We start from the raw sequence: 27743 nt of genomic DNA, 5'->3' as shown, positions 1-27743 counted from the left end.
AAACAAACAATATTAACAGATTGTCTTTTTTCTTGACATAAAGAATTTGCAAGGGGGCAGGGGAGGCCATGTAGCTTTGTTTGGTCATGGGGGGGGGTTGGGGTCGATCAGCGGGATGTTGGAAGGACTTCGGTGGAGAGTGTCTTTCTGATGTAAATGAAGGAGAGAGTTAGATGGAGAAGACGTGTTTAAAAATCAATTAACTTTGTGGTTCACCTGCCAAGGGCTGGTAAACTACACATTTTCAATTTAACAAATGCCACACTATCCAGACCTTAAAGGGATAGTGCATCCAAAAATGAAAATTCAGCCATTATCTACTCACCCATATGCCGAGGAAGGCTCAGGTGAAGTTTTAGAGTCATCACATCACTTGCGGAGATCCCAGGGGAGAGGGGATAGCAACACATCTCCACCTAATGGAGGCTTACGGTGCCCCAGAGTCAAACGTCCAAAAACACATAAATGAAACCAAAAAATTTCTCCATACTGCTTGTCCGTAGTGATCCAAGTGTCCTGAAGCCCCGACATAAAAATTTTCAATGGTGTGGTTTCAATTATCAGTCCTCCCGATGAGATAGGAGGAGAACCAGTTGTGGATGGAATTGGAGAGGCCGATGGTGTGAAGACGGTGCAACAGGATGTTATGGTCGACAGTGTCAAAAGCGGCGGACAAGTCCAGGAGAATCAGAAGGGATGGGGAGCCAGCGTCAGCCATCATCAGCAGGTTGCTGGTCACCCTAACCAGTGCTGTTTCTGTGCTGTGGCCATGTTGGAAACCAGACTGAAATGTTTCATAAAGACAGTTAATTTTGAGATGGTTGTGGAGTTGAGCAGCCACTACTTTTTCCAGCACCTTTGAGACAAATGGAAGGTTTGAAATTAGTCTGTAATTAGCAAGGACATCTGGATCTAATGTGTGTTTTTTAAGCAGTGGCCTAATGACAGCAGTTTTAAGTGCAGATGGGACATGACCAGCTTGAAGGGAGAGGTTTATCATCTGGGTACTGAGGGGACTGATGGCAGGAAGATTGGACTTTACCAGGGCTGTGGGGAGGGGGTCCAGTGCACAAGTGGATGCTTTCATTATTTTGACTATGGCTTCAACCTCGTGTTGTGTGACAGAAGAAAAATGGCTGAAAGGTCTGGAAGGCCCAGGCAGTGGGTCGGTCATATGAGTCGGAGTAGCTGAGGGGCTAGAAGCACTGGAGAGGAGGGAGCGGATGGTTGTTATTTTATTCCTGAAGAAGCTGATAAAGTTATTGCACTTTCCCACTGTGGCATCCAGGTGAGAGCTGGTATGTGGTTTGAGAAGGTGACTGATGGTGGAGAAGAGCTGCTTACAGATGCCGGGGTTCTTGTTGATGACATTGGAATAGAACTGGGACTGTGCGTCTTTGAGAGATTTGGCATAGACCGTTTGATGTTCCCTATAGGCCTGCTTATGTACAGTCAGTCCTGATGCCTTGAAGCGCCGTTCAAGAATACGTCCAGCTGATTTCATCCTCCACAGCTCGCTAGTGTACCAAGGGGCTGAGCGTGAAAAGGTGACCGTACAGGTCCTGACGGGGGCATGATTGTCTAGGAGGCTGGTCAGGGACTGATTGTAGAAATCCACTGTCTCAGTAACTGAGGAGAGAGCAACAGAGCCAGAAGACACGCACCTGAGATCTGAAGCAAGGGCGTCTGAGTCGATGTTTTTCATAGCTGTAAAGCGGATTTGCCGCTTCGATTTAGAGTAGGGTGAGAGGGAGAAAGGCAGCTCCATGACGACGGCTTTGTGGTCTGGCAGCCCTAGATCGTGTACCTGTAAGTTCATGATGGGAACAGAGTTTGTTATGTCAAGTGTGTGCCCCCTTGAGTCAGTGGGTGCATCAACGTGTTGCTGCAGGTTAAGATAGTCAAGTAGATGGAGGAACTCAGCAGCAAAGTGACACAAGGGGGTGTCCACATGAATGTTAAGGTCTTCAAGTATCATGACATTAGCAGAGGTTGTGCAGAGTGTACCGAATAGGTCCTAAAACTCTGGGAGGAAAGCTGGGTTGGGTTTAGGGGGGCGGTAAATAAGAAGAAAGGTCAAGGACAGAGGAGGATTGCATTTGAATGCAAGGCATTCAAACGAGGACAGTACAGGCAGAGGGATGGTGGTCAGCTAGTGAGAGTGCAGGGGACATCTTCTCCCATGGAACAACAAATCTGGTGATCCAAGAACTGGGACCAGCCTGTGGTTGTATGTCAAGGGGTGAGATGGCAGAGAGGACAGGACTAGTGGAACTTTGTGATGAAAGGAGTGAACTGGTGACTGTGACAAGTTCCAGGGAGCTCCCTGTTGAATCTGTGTTCATGTGTCTATTTGATTTTTAAAAGAGAAACAAAAAGACATTCAGATTCCAACTGCTTCAAAATATAAAAAAAACATAATGTACATAGCAACGTAATCGCATAAAGAAATCAATAAGGAATAACAGCAATCATGACCCTTAAGTTATTACAAGATTCCACACATTTCATGTTTGATGTTTTCATGTATTTTCATGTATTCCTTACCCATTCCCCTGCAGGCCTTAAGAAGTCTGCGGGTCTGTACTGGAGTTAAAAGGGGCTGTATATCATCCCTCTCCACATACTAAAGGTCATCTTCTGTAACCACTCCAAGTTCTTCTCCAAGGCGCTTGAGCAATGTATTCAGCTGTGCAAAGTCCAATTCAGGCAAGGCTTTCCCAAGTTTTTGCGGAAGGCTTTCGTCATCCATACCTGCAATGGTTTTAGCCAGGGGTTCCCAAACTCTGGTACATGAGAGAAAGGGGAAAATGAAAGACATGTAATAATAAATAAATCACTGGACTTCCTGAAATGTTGTAGCCACTGTGTTAAATAAATCTACCCTTAAATAAACCCCTTTTCTTATATGTAATGTTATATTCTTCAAAATATACTGTAGGTTATAGTGATAATTGTCATAGTCATATTTAGTCATATGTATTAACTCTTGACCACAATGGTGGTATGTAATTGTTTGGGAACTTTATGAAAAACACACTGAGTGGTGCAGGGAAACAACTGAGAGAGCTGACACCTGATATAGTGGAAGTGGATGGTAGTCACATACACTGTCAGCACTGACGCATAGATAGTTTTTCTCAGAATCAGGTAGACAGTGAAGTCCAAGCTCAACCAAACGCACTGACTGATGCACTTTGACAACAAACTGCACTTGTGTGCGATTAAGGAGAATTTGGGATATTTTCCCAAATACGTAACCACGGTCAGTGTGGTCCATGAGGCCTTTGCTATATTTGGTTACTTTGTATGTCACTGCCGATGCCTCTGAAGTCGCTTGTCCCTACTGCTTTCTGAATGAGATCATTATATAAGTTCTCATCATATACATTTGCTTCACCGACAGCCTGAATTGTCGGAGTAAACAACTGGCCGCTACAAAGGTAAGACTGAAGCAACTGATGCCTTTCTGCCAATGTTTTGCACAAGTGTATGAAGTTGTGTAATTTCCTGGCACACTCCTTGAAATATGAGTGCTTACTCTCAAACCTTAAGGTCCACAAACGAATCAGTGGACCAAAGTGCAGGATGAGGTCCGGACAGTGCAACAAATAGTGGTGCTTTGGCCTCAGAGGATGAAGAGGGAATGTGGCACCTCTCAGACACACATATTCCTCTATCATTACCTTTAGGTATGCAACCTGATTATGATTAATTTTGGGAGCACAAATGAGCTCCACTATGTCTCTTAGCTGGAGACACAACTGCCAGACCTGTGAATCCATTGGGTTTTTAATGCTATCACCAATATATACTACAGCTGGCTTATTGTGAGAATCACTTCCCAAGTGTTTAAATTTTAAGATGGACCTATTTATGGGGTGAAATTAATGCCAAAACTCCACAAACAGGCAATAGCGTTTCACGCACGTTCACCGTTTCGCAAACAAACTTACTGTGTTTTGCAAATACAAAACACAATTCACAAACTAATGTATTTGTTTTGCAAATAGGAAATTTACCTATCAAACAAATACACCATGCTTCTGACACTAATAATGTTTCTTCAAAAGAAAAACAAAATCCTTCACCTAAAAAAAATACCACTACAAAACAATTTTACCACTACAAAACAATTTTACAACCACAAAACAATCCTACAACCAGAAAAAAATCTACAAAAAAATTTCACGCGCGTAAAACAATCCTACGCCCAGAAAAACAGCCACGTGACTTTTGGCGGTAATATTCCTCCTGTTTGTTTTTCTCGTGTGCACTCTGATCCACAAATGTCCCGCAATTGGCACTCCACAACACTGGGTGGCGCTATAAGGTATCACTATAAGGTCTCCAGCGCCATAATACCAGAGTGAGACCCGGTCCCGGACCCAAAATGGAGAACCGAGGAGGAGGGAACGAAGCTCAACCTGTAAGTAACGCGTTTGTTTTATTATCCCCTCGTTTTCAATCATGCAACATTATTGAAATATTATGAGTTGGTGCGTTATGCTGCACCAAGAAACATGTGAGCGCTTTGTGTTCAATTAGGTCCAGACGCGTTGCGCTCCTAGCATTGCAGGCTAACGTTAGCTCTCGGTAGTTTCCTTTCCATGACTGACGGCGTTGGTAGCTAGACGAAAGGATGGGGTCAGGCTCAGGTTACGTTGAGTTGTCACTCTGGCTTGTAATGTTACTAATGCCGGTATGTATTCTGAAAAATTAACATTCAGAATTGCACATGGCAGATGTTATTACCCTAGCTATCACTACAACCGTAACATTACGAGCCGCACACATGCGGCTCAGACCAGGCAGAATATGTAAACGAAGAGTTTAGCTCAGTTAGCTCAGAGTGACAGATCAAACATCGGAATTGGCGTTACACTTGACAGAATAACAATGGTTAGATTGGTATTAGTGTTGCTGATGATGTTTGATCACTTGAACAAGTTGACATAAATATGGGACAGACTGCTTGCTACAGGTGGCTTGGCTGACATTAGCCTTGTGCTTCACGAGTTCAAGTTTAGCCTCCGTGTTCACCGTGTCGCAAGCGGTCACAAACTAACCAATTTTACAAGCGGTGTATGACATAACGGTAGGAACGGTAACGGGAGAGAGAGGGGCTGGCCAACGGACTGAGCAGTCAGTGAAGACGACGTTAAGTTTGCAGTGAAGCTAGAACAGTGTGCATCCTGTTTTTATAGGCAACTGTGGCGGGAGTAGTGGTGACGTTAGCTGTAGCAGCTGCAAGTCTCCCTGTGCCAATCCATGTTATTTAAGTACATATATTGTTGATGTTTCAAGTCTTTTTTTTTCATTCTTGTTTGTATGTATGTGTGTATGTGTGTATGTATGTATGTATGAATGTATGTGTGTGTGTGTGTGTCCAGAAGCCTGACTACATCCACATCGCCGCTGCTGCCCGAAACTTGCTTTCCCCATTGGCAGCAAATGTGGAGCAAGCTGGGCAGGTGGCTGAGGTGCCAGGCCAAGTACAGGGACAGGGACAGGGACAGGCCCCACAGTCCAGCCAGGAACGCAGAACGATTCAGGAGAACGTGCAGCAGGAGATGTCTAAGTTAGAAAAACAACATTGTATCTATAATGTGTATAGGCTATGCCGCTTCTATATGTTGTTGTTGTGAACTGGTTTTGTCTGTAAACAACAACATCCCTTGCATGCCGGTCCTCTGTTGTTCACCCTGAGGTTTCTCCGATTCCCTGTTAAAAGGGTTTTTCCTCAGTGTGAAGGTCTAAGGGTAGAGGATGTTATGGTATTATGTTACTATGTAAAGCCCTTTGTGACAAACTGTGTAAAAATGGGCTGTACAAATAAACTTGCCTTGCCTTTCCATGTGGGTTAAGATTTTGTATGACTTGCCTTTCCATTTTCTTTACAGGTCTTTTCCTGCTCTCTTTAGGAAGAGCACTGGGAAGCGCAGGTTTTCAGCGACAAAACCAGCCGCAGCGTCATCCCCAAGAGGAACAAAGATTAATTTCTATTTGCTTCCAAACCTCTTGACAACCCGAACTCCACAGGGCACCGAGGAGCTTACACTCCTGATGGCAGGCTTGGGAAAGAGGGTTATAATGGTTCCTGACAACAGCAACCATTCAGAGGTAATACCTGTCAATGTTATAAATGATAAAAATGTTTTAAAATGGGAGACAGGAATTAACGGTACGCCAGAATTTAACATTCTATTTTGATCAACCCTTTTGCCTAGGTGAATTGGTGATTTCTCTTGACCAGAACCAGAATGTAGACCGATACCAGGCTCTTTCCCGCTCTATGAAGAGCCTGGTAGAGCGAGGCTAGATAATCAGTGAAAGCACCTGTTGAACTCTTTGTTTAGAAGGAAAAACTGCATTCACACTGCTCTCCGTGGCACATACTTCCTCACCACTAAACTAAAGAGAAAATGTGTTTTTTTTCCCCCAAAAGTAATTGCCAATGGTTTGTCCTATTAAGATTTCAGAAATGCTGCAGTGTGAGTATCCAAAGCTGAAGAGTTTGTCCAGGGGATGGCTGTTTTACAAGGCTACTGGTAGGCATACAACATAATTTGTGATGATGTGTGTTTTGACACATCTGAAATGGATTATTTTAAAACTGTAGAATTAAATCAGTGTTGCTAGATATCTATGATAATATTCCAGGGTTCAGAATTAACATGCCCCAAATGTGGATAGAGTATTCAGTTGATAACTTTCTTTTACTTTGATCCCTATTAATTTGATCATTTTGCCACTGTTCAAAACAATGAAGGAGGAAGTGGCCAGAGAAAACTCGCCATGGTCCCACCAGAGTCGGAAGGGTACAATGGCAAGCTCCTAAAAAGTGTTTCCAGTTATGGAAAAATCACACTATTCATCATTCCACTGCAAGACAACATCGACACAACACCACTCCCAGCTGATGCCCCCGAGTTTAGCAAGATGCCAAAGTCAGAATGCAAGTGCTGTGGAGAATGTTTACCACTACAGGCATTGGCTCTGCATGTAGCCTCATGTAGTCGCAAATCTTGTACTGAAGAAGTAAGTTTTTCAACATAACACTTTTAGCTAAAGTGAATGTTTTTAAAAAAATTTTCAACCTAACCTAATCTACTTGACAGGAAGACAACAATGACAATGAAGACGAAGAAGATAATGGTGCTGGTGCTGGGGTTGGTGCTGCTGTTGAGAAAGATCAGGATGATGCTGCATTTGTATCCTGCAGTCAGAGCAGTAAGTATAAGTACACTGTCATTGCACAAGAATACCTAAACATATTTTTACGGTTTATTGGTTAATGATGGGTTAAGCAAGCCCAACAGGGAATATGCATAGATAGATAGATAGTAAAATCAGTTGTTTTGGGTTATTTATAATTTCTAAACAAAACAGTAAGTCCTTGATAACATTTGATTCATTATTTTTCTTGTCTTCTCTGCTTTCACAGATGCTACAGAGATGCCGTGTCCCATTTGCCAGGTCATGTACCCTGCTCAAGTCATTGAGATGCATGCCAGCGGCTGCAATGATATGTAAGTTGTTGTATTACTCCCTGTATTTACAAGGTCTAGATTCTGCCTAGACCCTATTCAGATATTAGAGTAAGCTAAAACCCAGAAATTATGTCATTAATGCCATCAACTAAGGAGAAGCACTTGTTTGAAAGCAGGGGATTGGATTTAGATCCGACGGAAGGACCATGTGGTGCATCCTCACAAACTGTGCCTTCTCAGAATCAGGCCGCAAGACCTTCCGAGTTAGACCACACAATTGAGGGTTTGTAATCTATTTGATACACCATTTGAGTGTTTCATGTTCAAATTTTTGGTTAATGGCTTACTATGTTAAACTTTCCATCTATTTCTAGATTGGAAGACCATACCAGACCAGGCAAAGGCTGCTCAGGTGTACAGGAAGACAGCACTTGAAATCCACGCATCAGGGAAGCCACTGTATTTGCGTATTGACATTAGGAGCAGCCAGTTAGACCAGGAAATGGCTTTGATTGCTTTTTATAAAGCATGCAGCGCAGAGTGGGTGAATCCTCTGCAATGCAGACTTGAAGGTCCATCTCTTTTCTCTCTTTTTATTCAATTTAACAATTTATGTGCAGTTTGATTTTCACAAATAACCCTGAGTATTTCTTATATTTAATAGGTGATCCAGCAATCGGAGAGGGAGTGAACCGCTTCGTGTTGTCCAGAATCATGGAGAAGCTCAAATATGGTTTTAAGATCAATTTAGGTAGTGTCCTCAATTACATTGCCATATTTGATTTAGCTGCAATATTTTTACTGCCATCATCTCTCCAATTAATGCTGTATGTGTAGAGGCCAAGTAAAACTTTGAATACAAGGTACCTGATCAGGGAATTTCTTCTGTTTGCCAGGAAATGCTGGTGCCACGAATCTATTTGACGGCGAGCCGGATCACCTTGTTCCCTCTTCCTCTGCTTTCATTGTGGACAGTGACCTGTGCCTAATGGCAGGCCGCATGATCGGTCATTGCTTTTTAAATGGAGGTCCTGCACTGACGGGACTAAGCCCTGCCATTGTGCACGTCCTATGTGGCGGCACACCTGAAACCGCCCTCATAAAAATTAATGACTGCCCAGACTTGGACCTACGAGAGAAGATCACATTGGTGTGTATTCTTCAAACTAAAAAAAAAATTGGTTTTTTTGTCTAATGGTAAATTCAGGTTTTTACAGATTTGTGTTTCTGTTTTTTTTTTTTAAATAGATTCTTCTTTATTGGGTTTAAGTGTGTTCATATTTTGTCTTAAAGCTTGAAGGGAGTTCTGAACTGTCAGCAGAGGAGAAGGAGAGCCTTGACACCTTGTGTCTTGCATGGGACCTTCCATTGATGACCCAAAACAACCGAAGATGGCTCTTTGAGAGGCTTCTACATCATGCAGTATTTGAATATATTTCTTTTTTAACTATTTGACAACATTTATATCTCTTTTAAACCACTATACGTGTAAAGATTTGTCTTTGTTTCCCCACTAGGTCATTGGACGGACGATGAAGCAAGTAAAGCAAATAAGAAAAGGCCTAAAAGAAACCATGGTGTGGCCCCTCATTTGTGCGCGCCCAGATGTTGCTCCAGAGATTTTCCCTCGGGAGATGAGTTCTGTGTTGACCCCAGAGGTAAAAAGCACAAGATAAGCAGTTTTGGTAGTATCTGAAAGTTTATTGTTAAATCCACCAGGACAATTGCCTATCCCAGTTTGTTTCTCTGCTTGTTGTTTTTATGTGCAGTGCATTCTCGAATGCATCAAGTGGCCCAAAATGACCGGGACCGAGGACAATGACAATGATGAATGCTCTGTGTCGGATAAGAGCTGCATCACTGGCTACCTACGGCAGTTCATTGAAAATGGTATACTTTATTATATGAGTGATGCATGTACAAACAAGACACTGGTTCTGTTTGTCATTTTTATTCTTAATTTATGAAAGAAGAATTGCTCGAGCTTGTTTTTAAAAATAAATATTGAAAACTGGAGTCAAACAGTAATGATGAAATAATATCGATGAGTTGGCATCAACTATCTTAACCAATACTTTTCAGGTAAACTTTTGGAAAGCATTGTTCTTGACTAAGATGTACATGACAACCATGAGCAAAATGTATAAAAAAGGAGAGCATGCTCATCACTATGAGCATTGACATATTTTAAACATTTCTGTTTTTCAGCATCCAGTGATGAACTGAAGGCACTTGTGAAGTTCTGGGTTGGATGGGAGGCTCCAACAGCTACCCTCATAGTGGAGGTCGTAGACTCCAGCCTACCAAAATCGTCCACATGCTTTGAGACTCTCCGTCTTCCTGCCCGCTACAAGGACTACATGACCTTTAAGAAAGACTTGATTGCCTGCCTTCAAACTTCCGACACAGGGTTTGGATTAGTGTAGTGGCAGTATAGTGTCATTAAAGGGGAACTATGCAGGCCTGGTCGCTTCCCCACTGTTTTTCTGACCCTCCTTCCAGCTATGTGCGTTTGTTTTCAATGAAGCTGGCAAGAGGGAAATCCATGAAGCGGTGGATAACGTTATATATGCAATGTTAGGAAGGGTATATTTGTATAGTTTCATTTGTCATAAACAAGAGATTTCAGTTTGCAGGGCGCATTAAGGCATGGTGCTGCTAGGATGGAGGCACTGATCTTGCAAGGTTGGTTTTTGGCAAAGAGGTGCTACGTAGAAGACAGAGAGCCTCTTCTCTGCCTCTGACAGGTTACAAGTCTTTAATTTAACCATAATTGTAATTCTGAAGCTGTTTAATGAAGGTAAGGTGCGTAGTTCCTCTTTAAAAGCTGGTTATTGTTCTGTTAAGGTTTTTTTTTCACCTTGGCTGCCTGCTGTGACATAAGCACAGTTGCAAAGCACAGAGAAAAACAAATTGTCATTACTCTGAAACAAAATAAAAACATTCTTGAAATAATTGAATGACATGTTTATTGTACAGAGTTTTCAACAAACAGCCCAACATGTATTACACATAAAGCAGTGGTAATAAATTTATACATAAAGCACCTTTCACAGAAAAACTTACACATCATACATCATCTGAACATTGTTAAACTCTTTGACATCAATTTTGCCTTTGTTTCCTCACCAGCTGATTGGACAGACGATAAAGATAAGAGGCCTTCATTGTTACTGAATAAAACAAGGAAATTGAAACTGTCCATCAACAATGGTGACAACCCCTTTTACTTGGTATCAGGCCCTTGAATATGAAAAAAGCGGTCTGCTCACCTGAATGATCTTAACTGAGGCATCAGTGTGTAGGAGGGATGAAGCAGAACCATCATCTTCATTGTCCTTTTATTTACAGGTTTTTTTGAAGCAATTATACACAACAAGCGCAATGACAAATAAACATAAGCCAAAAAACCCCAAAAAACTTTCAACCATGATTCCGCCACACCCTACAGTCCAAACATCACCAACAGTCTTACTGTAACCCTAATAAGTACTGCACATACTGGACCGTAGCTAAGTAGATGTCTGCACCATGTGATTGTGATTGTCTCAGAGGATTTATGGCTGCCCTTAGTGCAGCCATTTGTTCAGCACTCAGTATGTTGCCGGTATCTGGAACAGTGACCCCATGGTGTGGCTCATCCAGCAGGCCACTGTCCTCCCAGTCCAAATGTGGTAAGTACAATCCCTGAAAAGACATGTAGATTGCTGAGCAGTGGTTTTAAAACATTCACTACCAAAACCACCAAGGACCCCAAAACAAAGACAAAAGTTCTCAAATTTTCAAAAGAAAATTGAACCAGGGCGGCATGGTGGTGTGGTGGTTAGCACTCCCGCCTCACAGCAAGAGGGTTGCCGGTTCGATCCCGGGCGTGGGAGCCCTTCTGTGCGGAGTTTGCATGTTCTCCCCGTGTCAGCGTGGGTTCTCTCCGGGCACTCCGGCTTCCTCCCACAGTCCAAAGACATGCAGATTGGGGACTAGGTTAATTGATAACTCTAAATTGTCCATAGGTGTGAATGTGAGCGTGAATGATTGTCTGTCTCTATGTGTCAGCCCTGCGATAGTCTGGCGACCTGTCCAGGGTGTACCCTGCCTCTCGCCCGATGTCAGCTGGGATAGGCTCCAGCCCCCCCGCGACCCTCAAGAGGATGAAGCGGTTAGAAGATGAATGAATGAATGAATGAAAATTGAACCACAATGCCTGAGGAACCCACTTTGCTGGATGTAGAGCTTAAAAACACATTGGCATTTTTATTTTTAAATCTGATTGAATATACTTGATCAATTCAATTAAAATCTTCTCACACAACTTGTGCATATAATACTCTCTAGCAAATTTGAACAATGGAGCACATTATGCCCCCAAATTTTAGCTTAAATTGGCCAATAACAGTCTAGTAGTCCTTTCAATAACTATTATACATATTGTGAATTAATATTCTCTAAAATGTGACATTTATTATTTACCTCTGCATTTTCTGGTTCTTCCATGGCATCTTGAATGCTCCCCATCTCCCACAGCTGATTGGGTGTCAGGTTACCCTCAGTTCTGAGTGGGTGGTTGTCCCATCCACTGCTGAAGGTATCAAGACTCGCTTGTAGTCTTGGCAGAAATGCATAATGACAGCTGAAAAGGTGTGCAATGTTTGATAGTTCAAGAAAACCATCCTCCTCTAGCGAGTGCAGCACACTATAGTAGACGCTGGTCACAGCACACCACACGTCTCTCCAGAGTCGTTCAATTCTGGGAAGAGAATTTGATTTAGATTAGATATGTTTTACATAGATTTATGCATGTGTTCCAACTGCATAAATTAACCAGAGATATAACCTAAAGGTCTCTAAGAAAACTAAAGGACAACTAATTGAATATTCTTTTTTTTTCTTAATTTAAAACCTTATTTTTCAGTCACTATGTGCTGCATGTCAAAGACTTGGATAAATATTTACCTTGTTTATTTTCATAAAATATTTTATTTTGCATAGATAGACAACTTTGTTTTAGCAGTTGAAAGACTACATAGAGGATACATGTGGGGGTGCATGAACCCCCAGCCGGGAGTCAAAAACTAGCTGGTGTACTGTATGTGGCTCTAGCCAATCCACCACCTTAGCACCCAGATTTAATTACATTTCATGATCAGATATATAGGTATACCACCATCGACCAATGCTGCAAGATTGTCAGGTGGAAGACAAAGAAGTCTGCAACTTCTTGGTCAAAAAAAATAAATGAATGAATGAAAGAATGAATAAATAAATAATAAACATTAGAGAGTTGAATGAGTTGAAAATGAGCATTATATCAAAAGTATCCAAAACGTTTTTTTTTTTTTTTATATTTGGTCTATAGAAATAGAAGTGTAACAAAAACCTGCCTTTGATTGTGCACGCTCTTTCCAGCAATGAAACTTGACCTTCCAGTTCCCTTGACAGAGAACATCAGCCGTGCAATGTCAAGTTTGTGTGAGAATACACACAACAACTTAACACTTAAACATGAAGTAGTTACATTTAGCAAAACAAATAAATAAATAAAGGGTTATAGTCAAACTCAACTGCTTGATTGACATATTTTGGTGAGTTAAGTCAAGGCATGAACCACAGAACCTGTACTATTTACCTCGATGGGAATCCATGTCTTTCCACTGACTGCTGGAAGAATGCCAGTGCTGTTGAGGACCGATTGTTGTTTGCTGCACCCAGGTACATGATCTATAGAAAACATTAACAAGGTGTAATTTTTTTTTTTTTTTGTCAACAGTCCTCTTAAATGTTTTTTATGTCACATGAATTGCACCTTTCTTGAGAAGCCATCCACAGCACTAAAAATGACAATGTTGTACCTGGTTAGACCAAAGACATCATTATAGTACAGCCAGCAAAAAAATATAAATGAAATATCTTTCATTTATATTGCATCAAATCCAAACATACTGTATTAGTTTGTGATTGGTGTCAACATGGACCAGAGCTTTGGGGCCAGGAACTGAGTAGGTGCGACGCACAACACACCCTAACTGGTTCAACCGACATAGCATGCGAACAGTGTCCATGCGGTGCATAGAGGCCCGCACCCTCTCCCACTGCATTCTGAATCCTCGGGCCTTCAAGCTTCCTTTAACTAAGCGGTACCCAGCATGAGGCATTTCTTTTTTTATTTCAGTGATCAAACGGTCCAACTCCATGTTTGAACAGGTGCTATAGCGTGCGCTGACAGAAAAGCCAAACTCTCTCATTCTCCTATAGATAGAGCGAGTGGACACTCCCATCAAGTTAGCAATACGGGGCACAGGAAGCTCTTGGTTGATGAAATGTAACAGTGAATCTGGAGAAATATCGAATCTTGGACGCCCGGTAGCTCCATGACAAACCTGCACAAATATTATGGGGACCTGATTGTCTCTCTCTTCAACAACCAACTTGTGCAGCTCTGTAAGTGCATCTACAATGGCTTTTGGGATCAGGACCTGGGCAGACACAGCACTGAAAAGAACAGCCTCCTGAGAACACACAAATTCAATAATTTCATATTCACTGATGATATGCTGAATCCGAGTCTGGAGTCTCTGTAACATAGTTTGTACAAGCAGTTCCTAGAGAGAAGGGAAAAGGGGGGATGTTTGAGAGCTCAAAAATAATGGTTGATTAAAGAAAAATAATAATAATCTCTTTCACAGAAACCGGATATGCATAGACAAAGGTTACATTGACTTACATAACGTGTACCGCTCTATGTATTGACCAGCAAAATATTATAATAACAAATAGATTAAAAAAAAGGATAACACAATGAGCCTACATATTTATTATCATTTACTATGACTATAATCCACTCATTAAACAAAGACATAATTAAACACGGAGGCTAAACTTGAACAAGGCTAATGTCAGCCAAGCCACCTGTAGCAAGCAGTCTGTCCCATATTTATGTCAAGTGATCAAACATCATCAACAACACTAATACCAATCTAACCATTGTTATTCTGAGCCTGACCCCATCCTTTCGTCTAGCTACCAACGCCGTCAGTCATGGAAAAGGAAACTACCGAGAGCTAACGTTAGCCTGCAATGCTAGGAGCGCAACGTCTGGACCTAATTGAACACAAAGCGCTCCCACGTTTCTTGGTGCAGCATAACGCACCAACTCATAATATTTCAATAATGTTGCATGATTGAAAATGAGGGGATAATAAAACAAACGCGTTACTTACAGGTTGAGCTTCGTTCCCTCCTCCTCGGTTCTCCATTTTGGGTCTGGGACCGGGTCTCACTCTGGTACTATGGCGCTGGAGACCTTATAGTGATTCAACAGCGCCACCCAGTGTTGTGGAGTGCCAATTGCGGGACATTTGTTTGTGGATCAGAGTGCACACGAGAAAAACAAACAGGAGGAATACTACTGCCAAAAGTCACGTGGCTGTTTTTCTGGGCGTAGGATTGTTTTACGCGCGTGAATTTTTTTTGTAGATTTTTTTCTGGTTGTAGGATTGTTTTGTGGTTGTAAAATTGTTTTGTAGCCGTATAATTGTTTTGTAGTGGTATTTTTTTTTTAGGTGAAGGATTTTGTTTTTCTCTTGAAGAAACATTATTAGTGTCAGAAGCATAGTGTATTTGTTTGATAGGTAAATTTCCTATTTGCAAAACAAATACATTAGTTTGTGAATTGTGTTTTGTATTTGCAAAACACAGTAAGTTTGTTTGCAAAACGGTGAACATGCATGAAACGCTATTGCCTGTTTGTGGAGTTTTGGCATTAATTTCACCCCATAGTTTAACACTGCCAGTTTCTCTTGCAGTTTTGCAAGAATTTCTCTCATTCAACAGCTGTGGACATCTTGAAATTCTTCTATAATGCACTGTATAGTGCTGGCAGGCAAAAGCATTTTGGCCTGCATTTTCAAATAAAACAGAGCCAAATTGTTTAACATTGTGTCTTGGCCAAAACCTTCTTCATGATCATTTATGGATGGAGGCTCAATCTCATCTGGGGCTTGGGCACTGTCAATTTCATCCTGACTTGTCTGCTTTGCTGAGAATATCTGCTTATGTTTCCTTGACACATGGGAAGAAAAAGACAATCTAACACTGAACTTATTGGAACAGCCTTCAAAGGGACAGGAAATCTTCTTTCCATCTCTGGTGTGAAATCTGAGGTGCAAGCATAATAAAGAAAAACTATCTGCCACATATGTACAACCAGAAACCTGACAGGTCAGATTACCCCTGTACTGAACCCGCTCTGCATTCGGTGTGACCTTATGTTTTAAAAGTACTTGGGCACTCATCTATCCCACATGCAAATCTATAGTTCGCCACGTCTGTGATTTCACATGCACGCAAAACTTCTTACTGTGCATTCACACCAAAAGCGTCATGAGCGCCAGCGGTCGCTCAGGTCGCTGTCATCGTGCTGCCTGGCAGCTCTGGCAGGGCTTGCAGAAGGCTGCCAAGGGGCAGGGCTTTCAAGCTGTGCTGCAGATGTGTTCAGCTGATCAGTTGTGCACAGGATGACTCATAGGATCGACACGAGCCTATTTTACTTACCAGACAAACCAACAATTTCAGATACCCTTTTCCAGGCATCTGACTTCTTCTGGATGTCTCTGTAAATAAACAGAGACACATCATATAGCTCTGGGAAACTGGAGACCGCCACAATCAACTTCTCCTCCATTTTTGTCTTCTCTTTCTTTTTCTTTCACTGTCCCGCCTAGAATATTCACGGTCTGCAATTGCCTGTTGCTCGCTGCTGCTTCAGCAGCGTCGCTGCTCATTTGCATAAAGTTGAGCTTCTCTCAACTTCACAGTGACGCTCCGGTCGCTGGCATCGCGCTGCTTGCTGCTGCCGACGCTCCAGACGCCCTTCGTAGCAAGTGTACATTGAAAATGAATGGCTGCCGACTGCTTATGACGCTCATGATGCTTTTGGTGTGAATGCACAGTTAAAGGAGCTATATGTAAGAAATCTAAAGCAAATAGTCATAAAATCCTCCTAATATGTCACAGAGACTAAGGAATAATGTTCATATAACATACTGATCTCATCGACAACAATAGTACAGCCAGAATATTCGCATTTAAAAAAAAATTTTACGGTCCGCAAATCATGTTTATGTTTTGAATTTGTGTTTTGGCCTTTTGCACCACCCACCGATGTCTACCAGTCACACAGTCAGTAGAGTCTCAGCATCAGTTACAGTTACGACTGAGCTACAGCAGCACGGCAAGCAGCATTAGCAGTGTCCCAGTACATAGCATTAGCAGTCTCCTCAGCTGTATCCCGGCAGCAGTGTTAACAGTGTCCCGGTACATAGCATTAGCAGTCTCCTCAGCTGTATCCCGGCAGCAGCGTTAGCAGCAGAGAAGCCGGACTTGCTCAAACGGTCCGCTGGAAAACTGAAGATCAAGGACGCGGCGACGCAGCCCTGCCACGGCAGCCGCCCATGGGCAAACAAATCAGTCTCCAGCATGCTGCTGTCCAGCAACCTCGAATCTGTAGGGGAGGGGGGGGCGGACACGACTCGTGGCAGTATTTTGAATTTGAGTGCAGTAACTGTTTTGGCCACATTCTTACATACAGCACCTTTAAAGTTTTGGGCGTGAAGACCACAAAATTTGCACCGGTACCTTACTGCATCTTTGAACAAACTACCTTCGGCTTACTTCGAAGGGCTGAGAATGCCACTGACTGGCTGAAGTCTGCTTCAGTTAGCAAGCACACGACACATTGATTTCAGTGGTGTAATCTAATCTGTTTTGAATCTGATGCTCGATTGTTGAGGAAAGTGTGTTTTACTGTGGCTAAATGTACCGAGGAGCTCTGGTTAGACAGCCCAGTGCCCAGTGCCAGAGGCTTGTGGCCAGTCTAAAGGTTCCACTCTCCCGCTTGGATTTTTCTGGAGCCTGGTATGCGCCTGCTTCTCTGGAAGGTCACTTCCTGCCTCCTGATGCTACAAACAGCCAGACAAACAAACAGACACACACGTTAAGCAACATAACTGGCAGCGCCACTTAAAAATATTATATGTATAGCACTTCCAATTTGTATTCTTTCTTACACAAAACTTACAAATCACACATACACGTGCACACGATTTAAAACAAAACAACATTTTAATAAAAGAAGAATGTTTTGGTGAAATTCAAAAGTGGTGACTATATTAATCTGTTACATAATATTAAAAGTTACATAACCTTAGCTAACATTGGTTGGCAAGGACAGGGTGTTTGTTATAGGGAAATGTTTTCAATATTGGAGTACTCACAAAAAAGAAAAAAAAAATAATGTAAGTATAAGGTCTTTTTGTGCTGCTGCAAGCACTCATAGCACTGGTATTATAACAGCATGTACTGACATGCATAAAAACAGTATACACAGTATTATACAATTTGTTACTAACATACCCTGAGAGCAACCAACATGACATATGGAGCCTGGTACGCACCTGCTTCTCTGGAAGGTCACTTCCTGCCTTCTGATGCTACAAACAGCCAGACCAACAAACAGACACACACATTAAGCAACATACTGTATATAATTGGCTGTGCCACTTAAAAATATCAATAGCACTTCCAATTTATATTCTCTCTTATGTAAAACTTAATTTAACAGACTCAAGTCTCTGCATGACTCACACAGGATGAGTCAGACATTACACAGAGCAGCATACAGCAGTTTGGCCGCATTCAAATATTCACAAATAACAACTTTTATGAACATTTATCACCAGAGAGCGACACAACTACGACTTACCTCCCGCCATGAAACGCACGCACGCGCGGCCAACTACATCATTACATTGAATATCTACCGACACGCACGCACGCACACGCATTAAAAGACATTGGCAAACAGTGGTTGACATTTTATACCATTTTCTTACATTTTATAGACCAAACAAATAAATTATTTTACTGTTTTTCCATTTTTTCTATTATTGATATCTAGAATAAAAACTTGTTCACAAAAAAAGAGAACTCCAAGTACTTCTTTATGTTGCCAGAACAATAGTGTAATATTGTGTTTACATGTGTTCCTGAAATATAATAGAATACATCTGACAATATGACAATCTAATTATTACGTTCATTTAATAGTTAAATAGTTACAATTAACCATACTGATGTAAGAGTAAGTATGACATTTGTTGTGTCCATGGTTTAACTTGTTGGGGTCAATGTTATTCCAAACAAAACATGATTGTATTTAGAATAATTGCTAAAATAATTGTATTATTATTATTTATTTTTATAATATATATACATACATATATATACCTCTTGAACTACCTCTTGAAGCTCATCGAGAGAATGCCAAGAGTGTGCAAAGCAGTAATCAGAGCAAAGGGTGGCTATTTTGAAGAAACTAGAATATAAAACATGTTTTCAGTTATTTCACCTTTTTTTGTTAAGTACATAACTCCACGTGTTCATTCATAGTTTTGATGCCTTCAGTGAGAATCTACAATGTAAATAGTCATGAAAATAAAGAAAATGCATTGAATGAGAAGGTGTGTCCAAACTTTTTATATATATATAGATGTATATATATATATACATAAATAATTGTTGTATATGCATTGCTAAAAGAAATAATATTAAAAAGACAGACTTAAAAACGAACTTCCCATATGGACTTCCGGTATGTATACAACTTCAAGTATGGACATCCGGTATGTATACACGAAGAAGATTAACTTCCGGTATGGACTTCCGGTATGGACTGGATATATGGCAACGCCCTTGTCCGCCATCTTGCCTGCAGTTGGGTACTCTTATGTCTCTTCTATAATCCGCCATTGGAACAATGGCATGGCACTGCCGCAGTTACTGGTAATGGTACTAGTAACCAACACTAATCTGCTTCTGTGTGCTTTCCAACAAGTCTGGAGGCTGAAGCAAAATGTTATCACAGTTATGTTAAAGTAAAAATAAAATAATTTTACTCCATCCTCTAAAACATCTGACTGAATGTCTGACTACATTCCCCTGCGTGTTGCAATCACAACAGTTAACACAGATTTAGCCAATCCCTGTGAATTCTGTGCAACTTTGCAATTTTGTCGATCACTGCAACTTTACTGTAAATTTGACTATTTAAAATGGGTAAAATATCATGTCATTGTAGAGCTGTGCAAGGTGTAAAAATTCACTCAGCAGCCCCCACCCTTCCTTCCTTCCTTTGTCAGTGGACGTGAACATCCGCAACCAATGACAGCACATAAAGACAAGCACATGGTGAGGTTAAAAAACAAAAAAACAACAACAACAAAAAACCCAAGTTACATAACTATTATTCAGTAATTTATGATTTCTTGTATACTGTTCAAGACATCATAAATTACATAACTATTATTCAGTAATTTATGATTTCTTGAACAGTATACAAGAAATCATAAATTATATAACTATTATTCAGTAATTTATGATTTCTTGTATACTGTTCAGAACACATCATTAATAAGAACTTCACTGTGCAGACTGAGCATCTTATACACATGAAGCTCTAGCGAAAGTTCAGTCAGGAAGACAATACTTTTTATGCTTAGTCTTGTTTGGAGTCACAGGACCACAGATGATTTGTCATTTGTTAAATTCTAAACTGGACGTGTGAAGGCTTTTCCTCTCTGCATGCTCTTTGTTCTTCAAACAAAAACAGCTATTTGACATTATCTCTACAGGAGGTCATCTCACACCTCAGTGAGACACAAGTCTCAAAACTTGATTGGACAGGACTTTTACAATGACATGTGACTCTGTGATGTCACAGGCATCTGTAAAAGGTCTGCTCCCTTCAGATGATCTCTCTTTTACTTGGGAGCTGCCGAGCAGCCCACACCTCTTTTCTCGGCTGGGCCTGGACCAGACCAGATACCCAGACCCTTGCTCCCTTGCTCCAAACCACGAAAGGGAGGGCAATTGCTCACAGACTTTCTTTTTCCTGGACCACAACTTGCCCATACTCAAGGCACAGGCAAACCTTAACCAGATAAGTTCGACTTGCAAGCACAAGGTTTGCAACTAGCTTTCTAGCAACAAGGAGAACCATTGAGTTAGCACCCAGTGTCTAACTCTGTAAAGACCTCAAGCGACCACCTTCCTCAGAGTTCCACTTTTGGAACAAAGGACACACCAAAGACTACATCTGGAACCACAGCTCTTCCGCTGGCTAACAAAGCAGCACACCACCAAGTGCGGTAACGTAACAACTGGGCATAGCTTTATCACAGATTTACAGGCTAAGCAAGACTGTTTAACTTGTTGTATGTGATTTAATGCTGTCATTGAGTTATTGTTGTGATTGTTTGCAGTCAGGTCATTGGTTAGTTGTCTTCACCAAAGCTAAGTGTTTAGTTTGCTAATGTTGTTCACAAACAGATTCTTGCACACAACTAACAAATCTCTGCACTAATCCAGACCATTTGCAACGCAAATTACATCCACATAGACTCATCAACAAATAGGCTTTCGACAGAGCTACACCCAAAGAGGCATCTCAGATTTCCTGCTTCTTTTCCTTTGTCTTTGTCGTGACCACACGATCAGACAAACACCTCTCCCGATCTGAAGCCAGCTTTGATTCGGCCATCTTGTAGTTCTCCGTTGTCAGCCATTTTGTTTGTTTGGTTAGGCCAAACAGCTCTTTGATCACCACACCCGCCTTTGTCTCTCTCTCTCTCTCTCTCTCTCTCTCTCTCTCTCTCTCTCTCTCTCGCACGCACACACACACACACATACATACACAAACACACACAGACATATATACACACCAAGCTTGTTAGTTAGAATTTGTGTGTTTGGTTTTGCTTTGCTTAGTCAGCCTCTGCTGGGTCAAGAACTCCGAAATCCTTCAGGCTTTACTGTTAATTTATTATTGCTATAATTTAATTATTAATCAAAACTCCAAATTAATAGTTTAGCCTATTTTATGAGACTGATATCTTTAACTGGCTATCATTTTTCCTTTACTGGAATGGTGCCCAACGAGGTGATTTAATGTTAATGAAGTCACAATAGTCAACATAATTATTAATTATTATTAATAATTATTAATTATTTCCGATAGCCAATTTACAACATTAATGGTGTCCCCTTAGTGAGGCCTAATATTGTTGTTCCCAACATAATTGGTGCTGCCGTATGACACCCTGAAAATGCTGACCCCAACAGTCTGTAACTTTCTTCCTCACCCTGCTAGTCACCCCTCGTAAGCATGCTCACTCTCTATCTCTGGCTGTCAGCGTTCGGGGCTGTCAATTGAGTCATCAGCTTTTCTACAGCTGATCTACAATTAACCAATAGCACAGTGACATACCTTCTCCGTCAGCCTATCATCTCACTGCTCCTCATTTTAAATATAGTTCTTTTTCAGCCCACAGTCCTTTCATGCTGCTGCTGTGTGTACCCTCTACCTCCCCATCACCACCTAGTCTCCTTGGATGCAGCCTCATTTTGCTTCATCATTCATCTACAAAGTCATCAGCCACCACCACCACCAGTGTCTAGACTCCATGGGGGGATTTATCTTACTGCCATTTAGATGGCCCAAGATCTCAGATAATCTCCCTGTGGTGTCTAAGCGCCAAAGACTTTGTTAAAATCTTATCAGCACAATCATCTGTTAATCTGTACACCTATATTTAGCATTAAATTTGAACTTTATTTCTTACTCCTGTCTCACTCCTGATTGAAATATATATATATATATATATATATATACATATTTAAATATTAAGATATCATTTTCAATTGATTTAATATTGCCCAGCCCTACATTTGCATTCTAGCTGACAGACAGCATGACAAACAAACAAAGATAAGTTGTTAGGGTCTCCTCTTGAGCAACTCCATGTACCCCCGAGCTCACTGCAGCCACGCAGCCACCCTTCAAACTTGAACCCATCCCTCCATTCTTGCATATTCTATAAACCAAGACTTGGGACTGTTCCATCAAGACAGAGACTGGGCCCCTGAGGTTCAGCGTCTGATGTGTCCTGAGGGCTGACAGAAAGACAGACACAGCCTGTGTGGCTGTCGCTTCTTTTGTCTCTATCTTGATTTTCCATATTCACTCTCTCCCCCTCTCTCTCTCTCCTTCTCTCTCTCTCTCTCTCTCTCTCTCTGAAGCCACTGTCTGTCTAGAGATTAATTAAATGGCTACCAAGCCAGCCACCACCACATCAGCCATCATCGGTCTCTCCTCGCCATCAGCTCCCTGCTACAGTGGTGCTGGAGAGAGTGCAAGTCTGTTGGTGTGTGTGCAGCTACACACTGTTAAATGTGTCTGTTTATCTGTGTTTTATGTGTGTACTATTCAGTGTGTATTTTAATATGTGAGTTGCACACACAATGTGTTCATCATTGCATGTTCTGTCTCTGTAATGTGTACGTAACTGCGTGTGCGGGAAATTAATTCTGTGGTACATCTGTGTGTGTGTGTGTGTGTGTGTGTGCGTGCAGAGTTGTACAGTTTGTGTGGATATGTGTTTAGCTGTTTGCAGCTGCACAGAATGTGTGCCTAATTATATTTGTATTTTTGCACTTGATGTGTTTGGTGTGGATCCACAGCCTACATTTATATGTACACTGAGTATATTCTGTGTTTGTTTCAGTTTTTCTGGTGTGTTTTTAACATGTACGTGTTTTCTGCAGGGTAAACCATGCTCTAGTAAAGAGCTGTGCCACAGTGGCCGTCAGCTGTGTGTGTGTGTGTGTGTGGGGGGGGGGGGGGCCTGCGGTGGGATGTCAGATCTGAGTGTTTATTGTTTGCCATTATTGTTGTCATTACAGCTTGCGCTGGCATCAGTGGCGTGTGCTCCAGCCAGTCTTATCATTACCATCCCGCCTCGCCGTGGATCTCCAGTTGTCAATTTACTATACAGACTCCTCTCAAGAATTTCCCCCGCTGTCACATCGCTGAAGGCTTCCTCTTTCCCCTTCCCTTCAGTTTCCTCTCTTTCTTCTTTGTCCTTCTCAGTTTTCACTATGCTTTAAGGAAGTGTGTGGACATAATGTGTGTATGTGTGTGTTGGAGGGTGGGGGGTCAACGAAGCTGGCAGCTCAGACCGGCTCTGCTCGGCTTCTCGGGCCTTAATTGAGACATACTGTCAGAGTGACAAACACATTTGCATGCGGTGTGTTTTTCAGGATGTGCTCTTTTTCAGCTCTTCACCACTCTGTTAATCAGCTCTCCGCCACTCACATGAGGAAATGTATATACACATACACACACACACACACACACACACACACACACACACATCCATAGTCTCTTATACAGTATGGACAAATTTACTGTACATACAAGTGCATGAGAAGCTGTTGGAAAAGGTTGTTACTCTTCATCGTGACAGTAATGAGAAGAAGAGAAATAGAGTTGGGGAAGATGTACTGGAACACTTAGCTGATATATTAAACTGAAACTGTCCCTGTTTTGAGTCTAAAGCCATGCTAGCAGCACTGTGAAGCTGTACTAAATGCTAATGTCCGCATGCTAACATGCTCATAATGGCAGTGCTAACATGCTGATGTTTAGCTTATGTTAAGCATATTCACCATCTTAGTTTTGCATGTCAGTATGCTAACATTTGCTAATTAGCACAGCTAAGGCTAATGGGTTATGTAATTACCGTACAATTTCAATTAAAAGCTGAGTCCCAGTTAAACTGCCAGTTCCTTTTACTAGCCAGGTGTGGCAACACATTTGACAGATAAGATACCTGTCTTAATTAGATGGCAGGGGGGGTTGGCTGCCAAGCAGTTCATTTTGAATGTATAGAACCAGGTTGTTGGCTACTCACTTGAGCTAACTTTAATTAGGTGAGTAGATGGTTCATACAAATATAAATTGTTAAACCTTTGTCAATAAGAAGATGCTACACATTGTTATCTCAATTAGATTCTCCACAATTATATACTGGCAACATGACAACTAAAGAACAGAGTAATTTGTTAAGATTTACTGGCCTTGTAAGCAAGAGATAGAGAAAAAGTGGTGACTGTTTATGTCTGCCCTCTTACCCTGTAAGTTATTCATATTCCTACAGTCTGTAAGATCATAAAAATTAAAGGGGCTTTTCATACAAATTATTCCAAGTTGTGAATATTCTTTTGACAAGATAAAGTGGAATTGTGTAAGTGGGTAAAGACCCTATGAAGACCTGCAAATGGCCTTAGAATTTCTTGAACTTAGCTACCACCTGCCTCCTGGACCCCCTACGAGCTACATTTGTTAAAGAACCCTGGCCATTTCTGGAACCCATTATATTGATTATTGTCTGTTTGTTTTTTACGACTGGCATGACCCCCACTAGCTTTAAAGCTATACCCTAGTGCCTAACTTCTACATGTCCGTAAATGTCTGTTTCAGCCAAGCCACTACTAGAGGAGATGACACAATGCCGATTAAGCCGATCGGCTCCTCTAACATCTCACTTTACTTTTCAATATATATCATTTTTAGTTTGCGTGTCGACCGGCGACATTCCCGCGCTGGCGCACAGGAAATGCCGTGTTTTACCTTACAACAAGAAGGGAGGGGGAGGAAGAGCGGAGAGTCTCATAGCAAGAGGTAGACCGCAGGTAGAAAGAGAAAGCAACATGGCGGAGAACCCAAAGAAGCGACCGAGACACAGTTCAGAAGTGGATCCTACCACAAAGAAAAAGCCTGGACGTTCGGCTAAAGGTCCGTTAGCAAAGAAGGAAAGTGACCAATGGAGAAGGCAAACAAGGATTTGTATTGGCGTCGCTTTTCCTCGGTGGAGAGCCCTGAAGGAAGAAATTGGGCTGAGGGCAGACACGGATGTTGCCTTGCTGCTGTTGGATAAGTAAGTGACTTGGTTTATCAATCAATCAATTCAATCAATTTTATTTATAAAGCCCAATATCACAAATCACAATTTGACTCACAGGGCTTTACAGCATACAACATCCCTCTGTCTTGTTTATAATTATATTATGAGTAGTATGTGTTGCCGTTACATGTACTGGACCTAGTACTTTATTATTTTCTTGGAAATGGTGCTATGAACGTAATGTTAGCAGCCTGGCGTTCGCCATGTTGTGTAGGCGTTGTGTACACGGTGTGAAGCGAGTGTTACTCTGTGTACACGGTGTGAGGCGAGTGTTACTCTGTGTACACGGTGTGTGGCGAGTGTTACTCTGTGTACATGGAAGTGCCGGCTTATTTGCTGTAATAACGCATTATCCACTGGGGGGCGACAGAAGTTATGCACTATAGCTTTAAGACTGCTGTCATTAAATGTCTACTTAAAAAAAAACACACTTTGATCCAGTTTGACCAGTCTAAGATGATCAGTCCCAAATTGTTATAGTACATTTTGATTACCACATTACAGATATAACTAAGATCACTGTCTTTCATCTACACAACATTATAAAAATTTGGTCTTTTTGCCTAATGGCTGATGCAGAGATCTTAGTTCATACTTTTACATCTTCTAGACTTTATTGTTATTTTTTAATTATTGTAACGTGTCAGGCTAGCCTCTTGCTACAGTAGTTAAATCAGTCCACACACCCCCTGGCCCATGATGGACTTGCACCAGCTTCCTCTGTTGCTCTACCTGAGTTTCTTCCATTTTTTCCCCATTACAGGGTTTGGGGAGTTTTTCTTTGTCTGAAGAGAACTGATTGATAAAAACTTTAATTTAGATTGTTTCTTTCTTCATAAAATACACATTAATAGCCAAGGCAAATGCTTCCATAAACTGGCTTTGGGCCAAATCTTTAATATATTGTCAGTCACAGAAATAAATGTGAATTGTTTTCTCCATTACTGATCATCATTCAGTCATCAATCATTGTGCCTCTCCTCTTTCAGAGCAACATTATTCAGCAATTACACACACTCTAGTTCTTTCTTGGTTCATGTTTTTGGGTCATTTTGAGTAGGCTATTCTTGATATAATATAAAATCGTTCTAAAGCCAAGTGATAGAGCAATGTTTCATCAACATCAGCCATACTTTGCATGTTGGAACAGAGCCAGATAATGTTACTGTGGCTCCTCTATTCACATTTTGCCAATCCCTCTCTTTTGTCATCTGACCTTATCTATCTGTCCTCTAAAAAAGCGTCCCTTGTTCTAAATGCATTATGCTTTGCATGTATAATCACATTATATGTGGACCACCCAGCTTTATTCCTCGAACCCTATTCTGCATTCAGTCAGGTCCAAACTAAGCAACAGTGGGAGAATGTATTGTAATGAATTCCAAAGCTAAGCACTAAGAGCTATTTTGTTCTTGGGGCTCTTAAGGAATATGGATTATGAATGAGGGCGGGATCAGACCTGCTGTGTTTTCAATATGTATGAATCTTTTCATATGCACCGAGCCCACTCCTTTATCTGCCGCAGCAGGTGAGGATCAGGCAACACTTCTTACATTGGTGAAAAGCCGCCACATGGGTTAGGGTTTTTTTTAGCCCTGTGCTTGGCTAAAAATATTATATATTCCTCAATGCTATCACTTATTTGAGAGATCATGTTTATTACTGTTGTGGGGTGCTAGTTAATCAGACATTATATTTATTTCTGCTATTACAAGTTGTTACAATAATGTTTCATTCTGTTAAAAGTGTTTGATTATATGCACACATATAAACTTTTATAACATACACTAGACATCTTTTATCACAGCTGACAGAATAATATTTGGAATAGCGTAGTTATTATTATTATCAGTCACTGCAGGTTGAGATGAGCCTTTTGAAACTGCTGTGCTCTGTCATCACAATAATACTGCTTGGATCGGAGTAGGGGCTAATTTTTTGTTGTGTAGTCTAACTTTTTGTTGATGAAACTTGCCCAAATAAATAGAGCCAAAGTTTTCACTCTAGTTACACTGATTCTGATCTCCTCATGAAACAAAATAGTGCTGATTGTAACACGTTTGAAACACACCACAAAATCACCACGACACCACGGCTCTCTTTTACTGAATGAGTCTGTAATGATACAACATGTGACAGGGACTACATCAGTTCACATCCTTCTCTCCTCTCAGAATACTGTCTCTCTCAGCTCCAAATGCAGACTGAGCACAACAAAACATTTATACAACTTCTATAGAACATAAATAAAATGAACAGCATGATCAACATGATCAAGCATGAATTGAAATGATCGTATAGTGGTTATATATTTTTTTCCATTCATACCTGTAATGATACAACATGTGACAGGGACTGCATCAGTTCACATCCTTCCCTCCTCTCAGAATACTGT

The 27743-nt window shown here is 41.3% G+C and overlaps 3 protein-coding genes across 8 annotated transcripts; 1 reads left to right on the top strand and 2 right to left on the bottom strand.

Moving 5' to 3' along the window:
* LOC125890251 (uncharacterized) lies at nucleotides 1-27743 on the bottom strand. 2 transcript variants are annotated; one of them, XR_007449520.1, is made up of 5 exons: nucleotides 27677-27743; nucleotides 17942-17977; nucleotides 17308-17446; nucleotides 326-2786; nucleotides 1-147 (listed from the first exon to the last, which is right to left on the bottom strand). XR_007449520.1 is itself a non-coding variant. In XM_049578804.1 (4 exons), exon 4 carries the CDS (start codon nucleotides 1976-1978, stop codon nucleotides 554-556), a length of 1425 nt encoding a protein of 474 aa, XP_049434761.1. In that variant the 5' UTR covers nucleotides 1979-2786; nucleotides 17308-17446; nucleotides 17942-17977; nucleotides 27677-27743; the 3' UTR covers nucleotides 1-553. The 2 variants fall into 2 exon arrangements, 1 of the variants encoding a protein (XP_049434761.1); XM_049578804.1 differs by having other exon boundaries at nucleotides 1-2786.
* LOC125890240 (uncharacterized) lies at nucleotides 4390-10225 on the top strand. Of its 2 annotated transcripts, XM_049578781.1 has the most exons (13): nucleotides 4390-4429; nucleotides 5394-5581; nucleotides 5904-6123; nucleotides 7122-7233; nucleotides 7448-7532; nucleotides 7670-7776; nucleotides 7868-8065; nucleotides 8158-8244; nucleotides 8390-8643; nucleotides 8787-8915; nucleotides 9011-9151; nucleotides 9263-9383; nucleotides 9702-10225. In XM_049578781.1, the coding sequence occupies exons 1-13, from the start codon at nucleotides 4394-4396 to the stop codon at nucleotides 9917-9919; spliced, it is 1896 nt and encodes a 631-aa protein (XP_049434738.1). In that variant the 5' UTR covers nucleotides 4390-4393; the 3' UTR covers nucleotides 9920-10225. The 2 variants fall into 2 exon arrangements, with proteins under 2 accessions (XP_049434738.1, XP_049434739.1); XM_049578782.1 differs by lacking the exons at nucleotides 4390-4429; nucleotides 5394-5581; nucleotides 5904-6123 and adding exons at nucleotides 6486-6551; nucleotides 6773-7041.
* LOC125890278 (uncharacterized) lies at nucleotides 10496-14763 on the bottom strand. Of its 4 annotated transcripts, XM_049578845.1 has the most exons (5): nucleotides 13868-14207; nucleotides 13294-13339; nucleotides 13117-13208; nucleotides 11961-12237; nucleotides 10496-11180 (listed from the first exon to the last, which is right to left on the bottom strand). In XM_049578845.1, exons 3-5 carry the CDS (start codon nucleotides 13203-13205, stop codon nucleotides 10965-10967), a joined length of 582 nt encoding a protein of 193 aa, XP_049434802.1. In that variant the 5' UTR covers nucleotides 13206-13208; nucleotides 13294-13339; nucleotides 13868-14207; the 3' UTR covers nucleotides 10496-10964. The 4 variants fall into 4 exon arrangements, with proteins under 4 accessions (XP_049434802.1, XP_049434804.1, XP_049434800.1 ...); XM_049578847.1 differs by lacking the exons at nucleotides 13294-13339; nucleotides 13868-14207 and adding an exon at nucleotides 14708-14763 and having other exon boundaries at nucleotides 10496-11632; XM_049578843.1 differs by lacking the exons at nucleotides 13294-13339; nucleotides 13868-14207 and adding an exon at nucleotides 14708-14763.

Source organism: Epinephelus fuscoguttatus, linkage group LG6, assembly GCF_011397635.1.
Source record: "Epinephelus fuscoguttatus linkage group LG6, E.fuscoguttatus.final_Chr_v1".
NCBI classification, from domain to species: domain Eukaryota; kingdom Metazoa; phylum Chordata; class Actinopteri; order Perciformes; family Serranidae; genus Epinephelus; species Epinephelus fuscoguttatus.
Note: the sequence above shows the minus strand (reverse complement) of the source record. Positions and strands in the feature narration are given on the sequence as shown.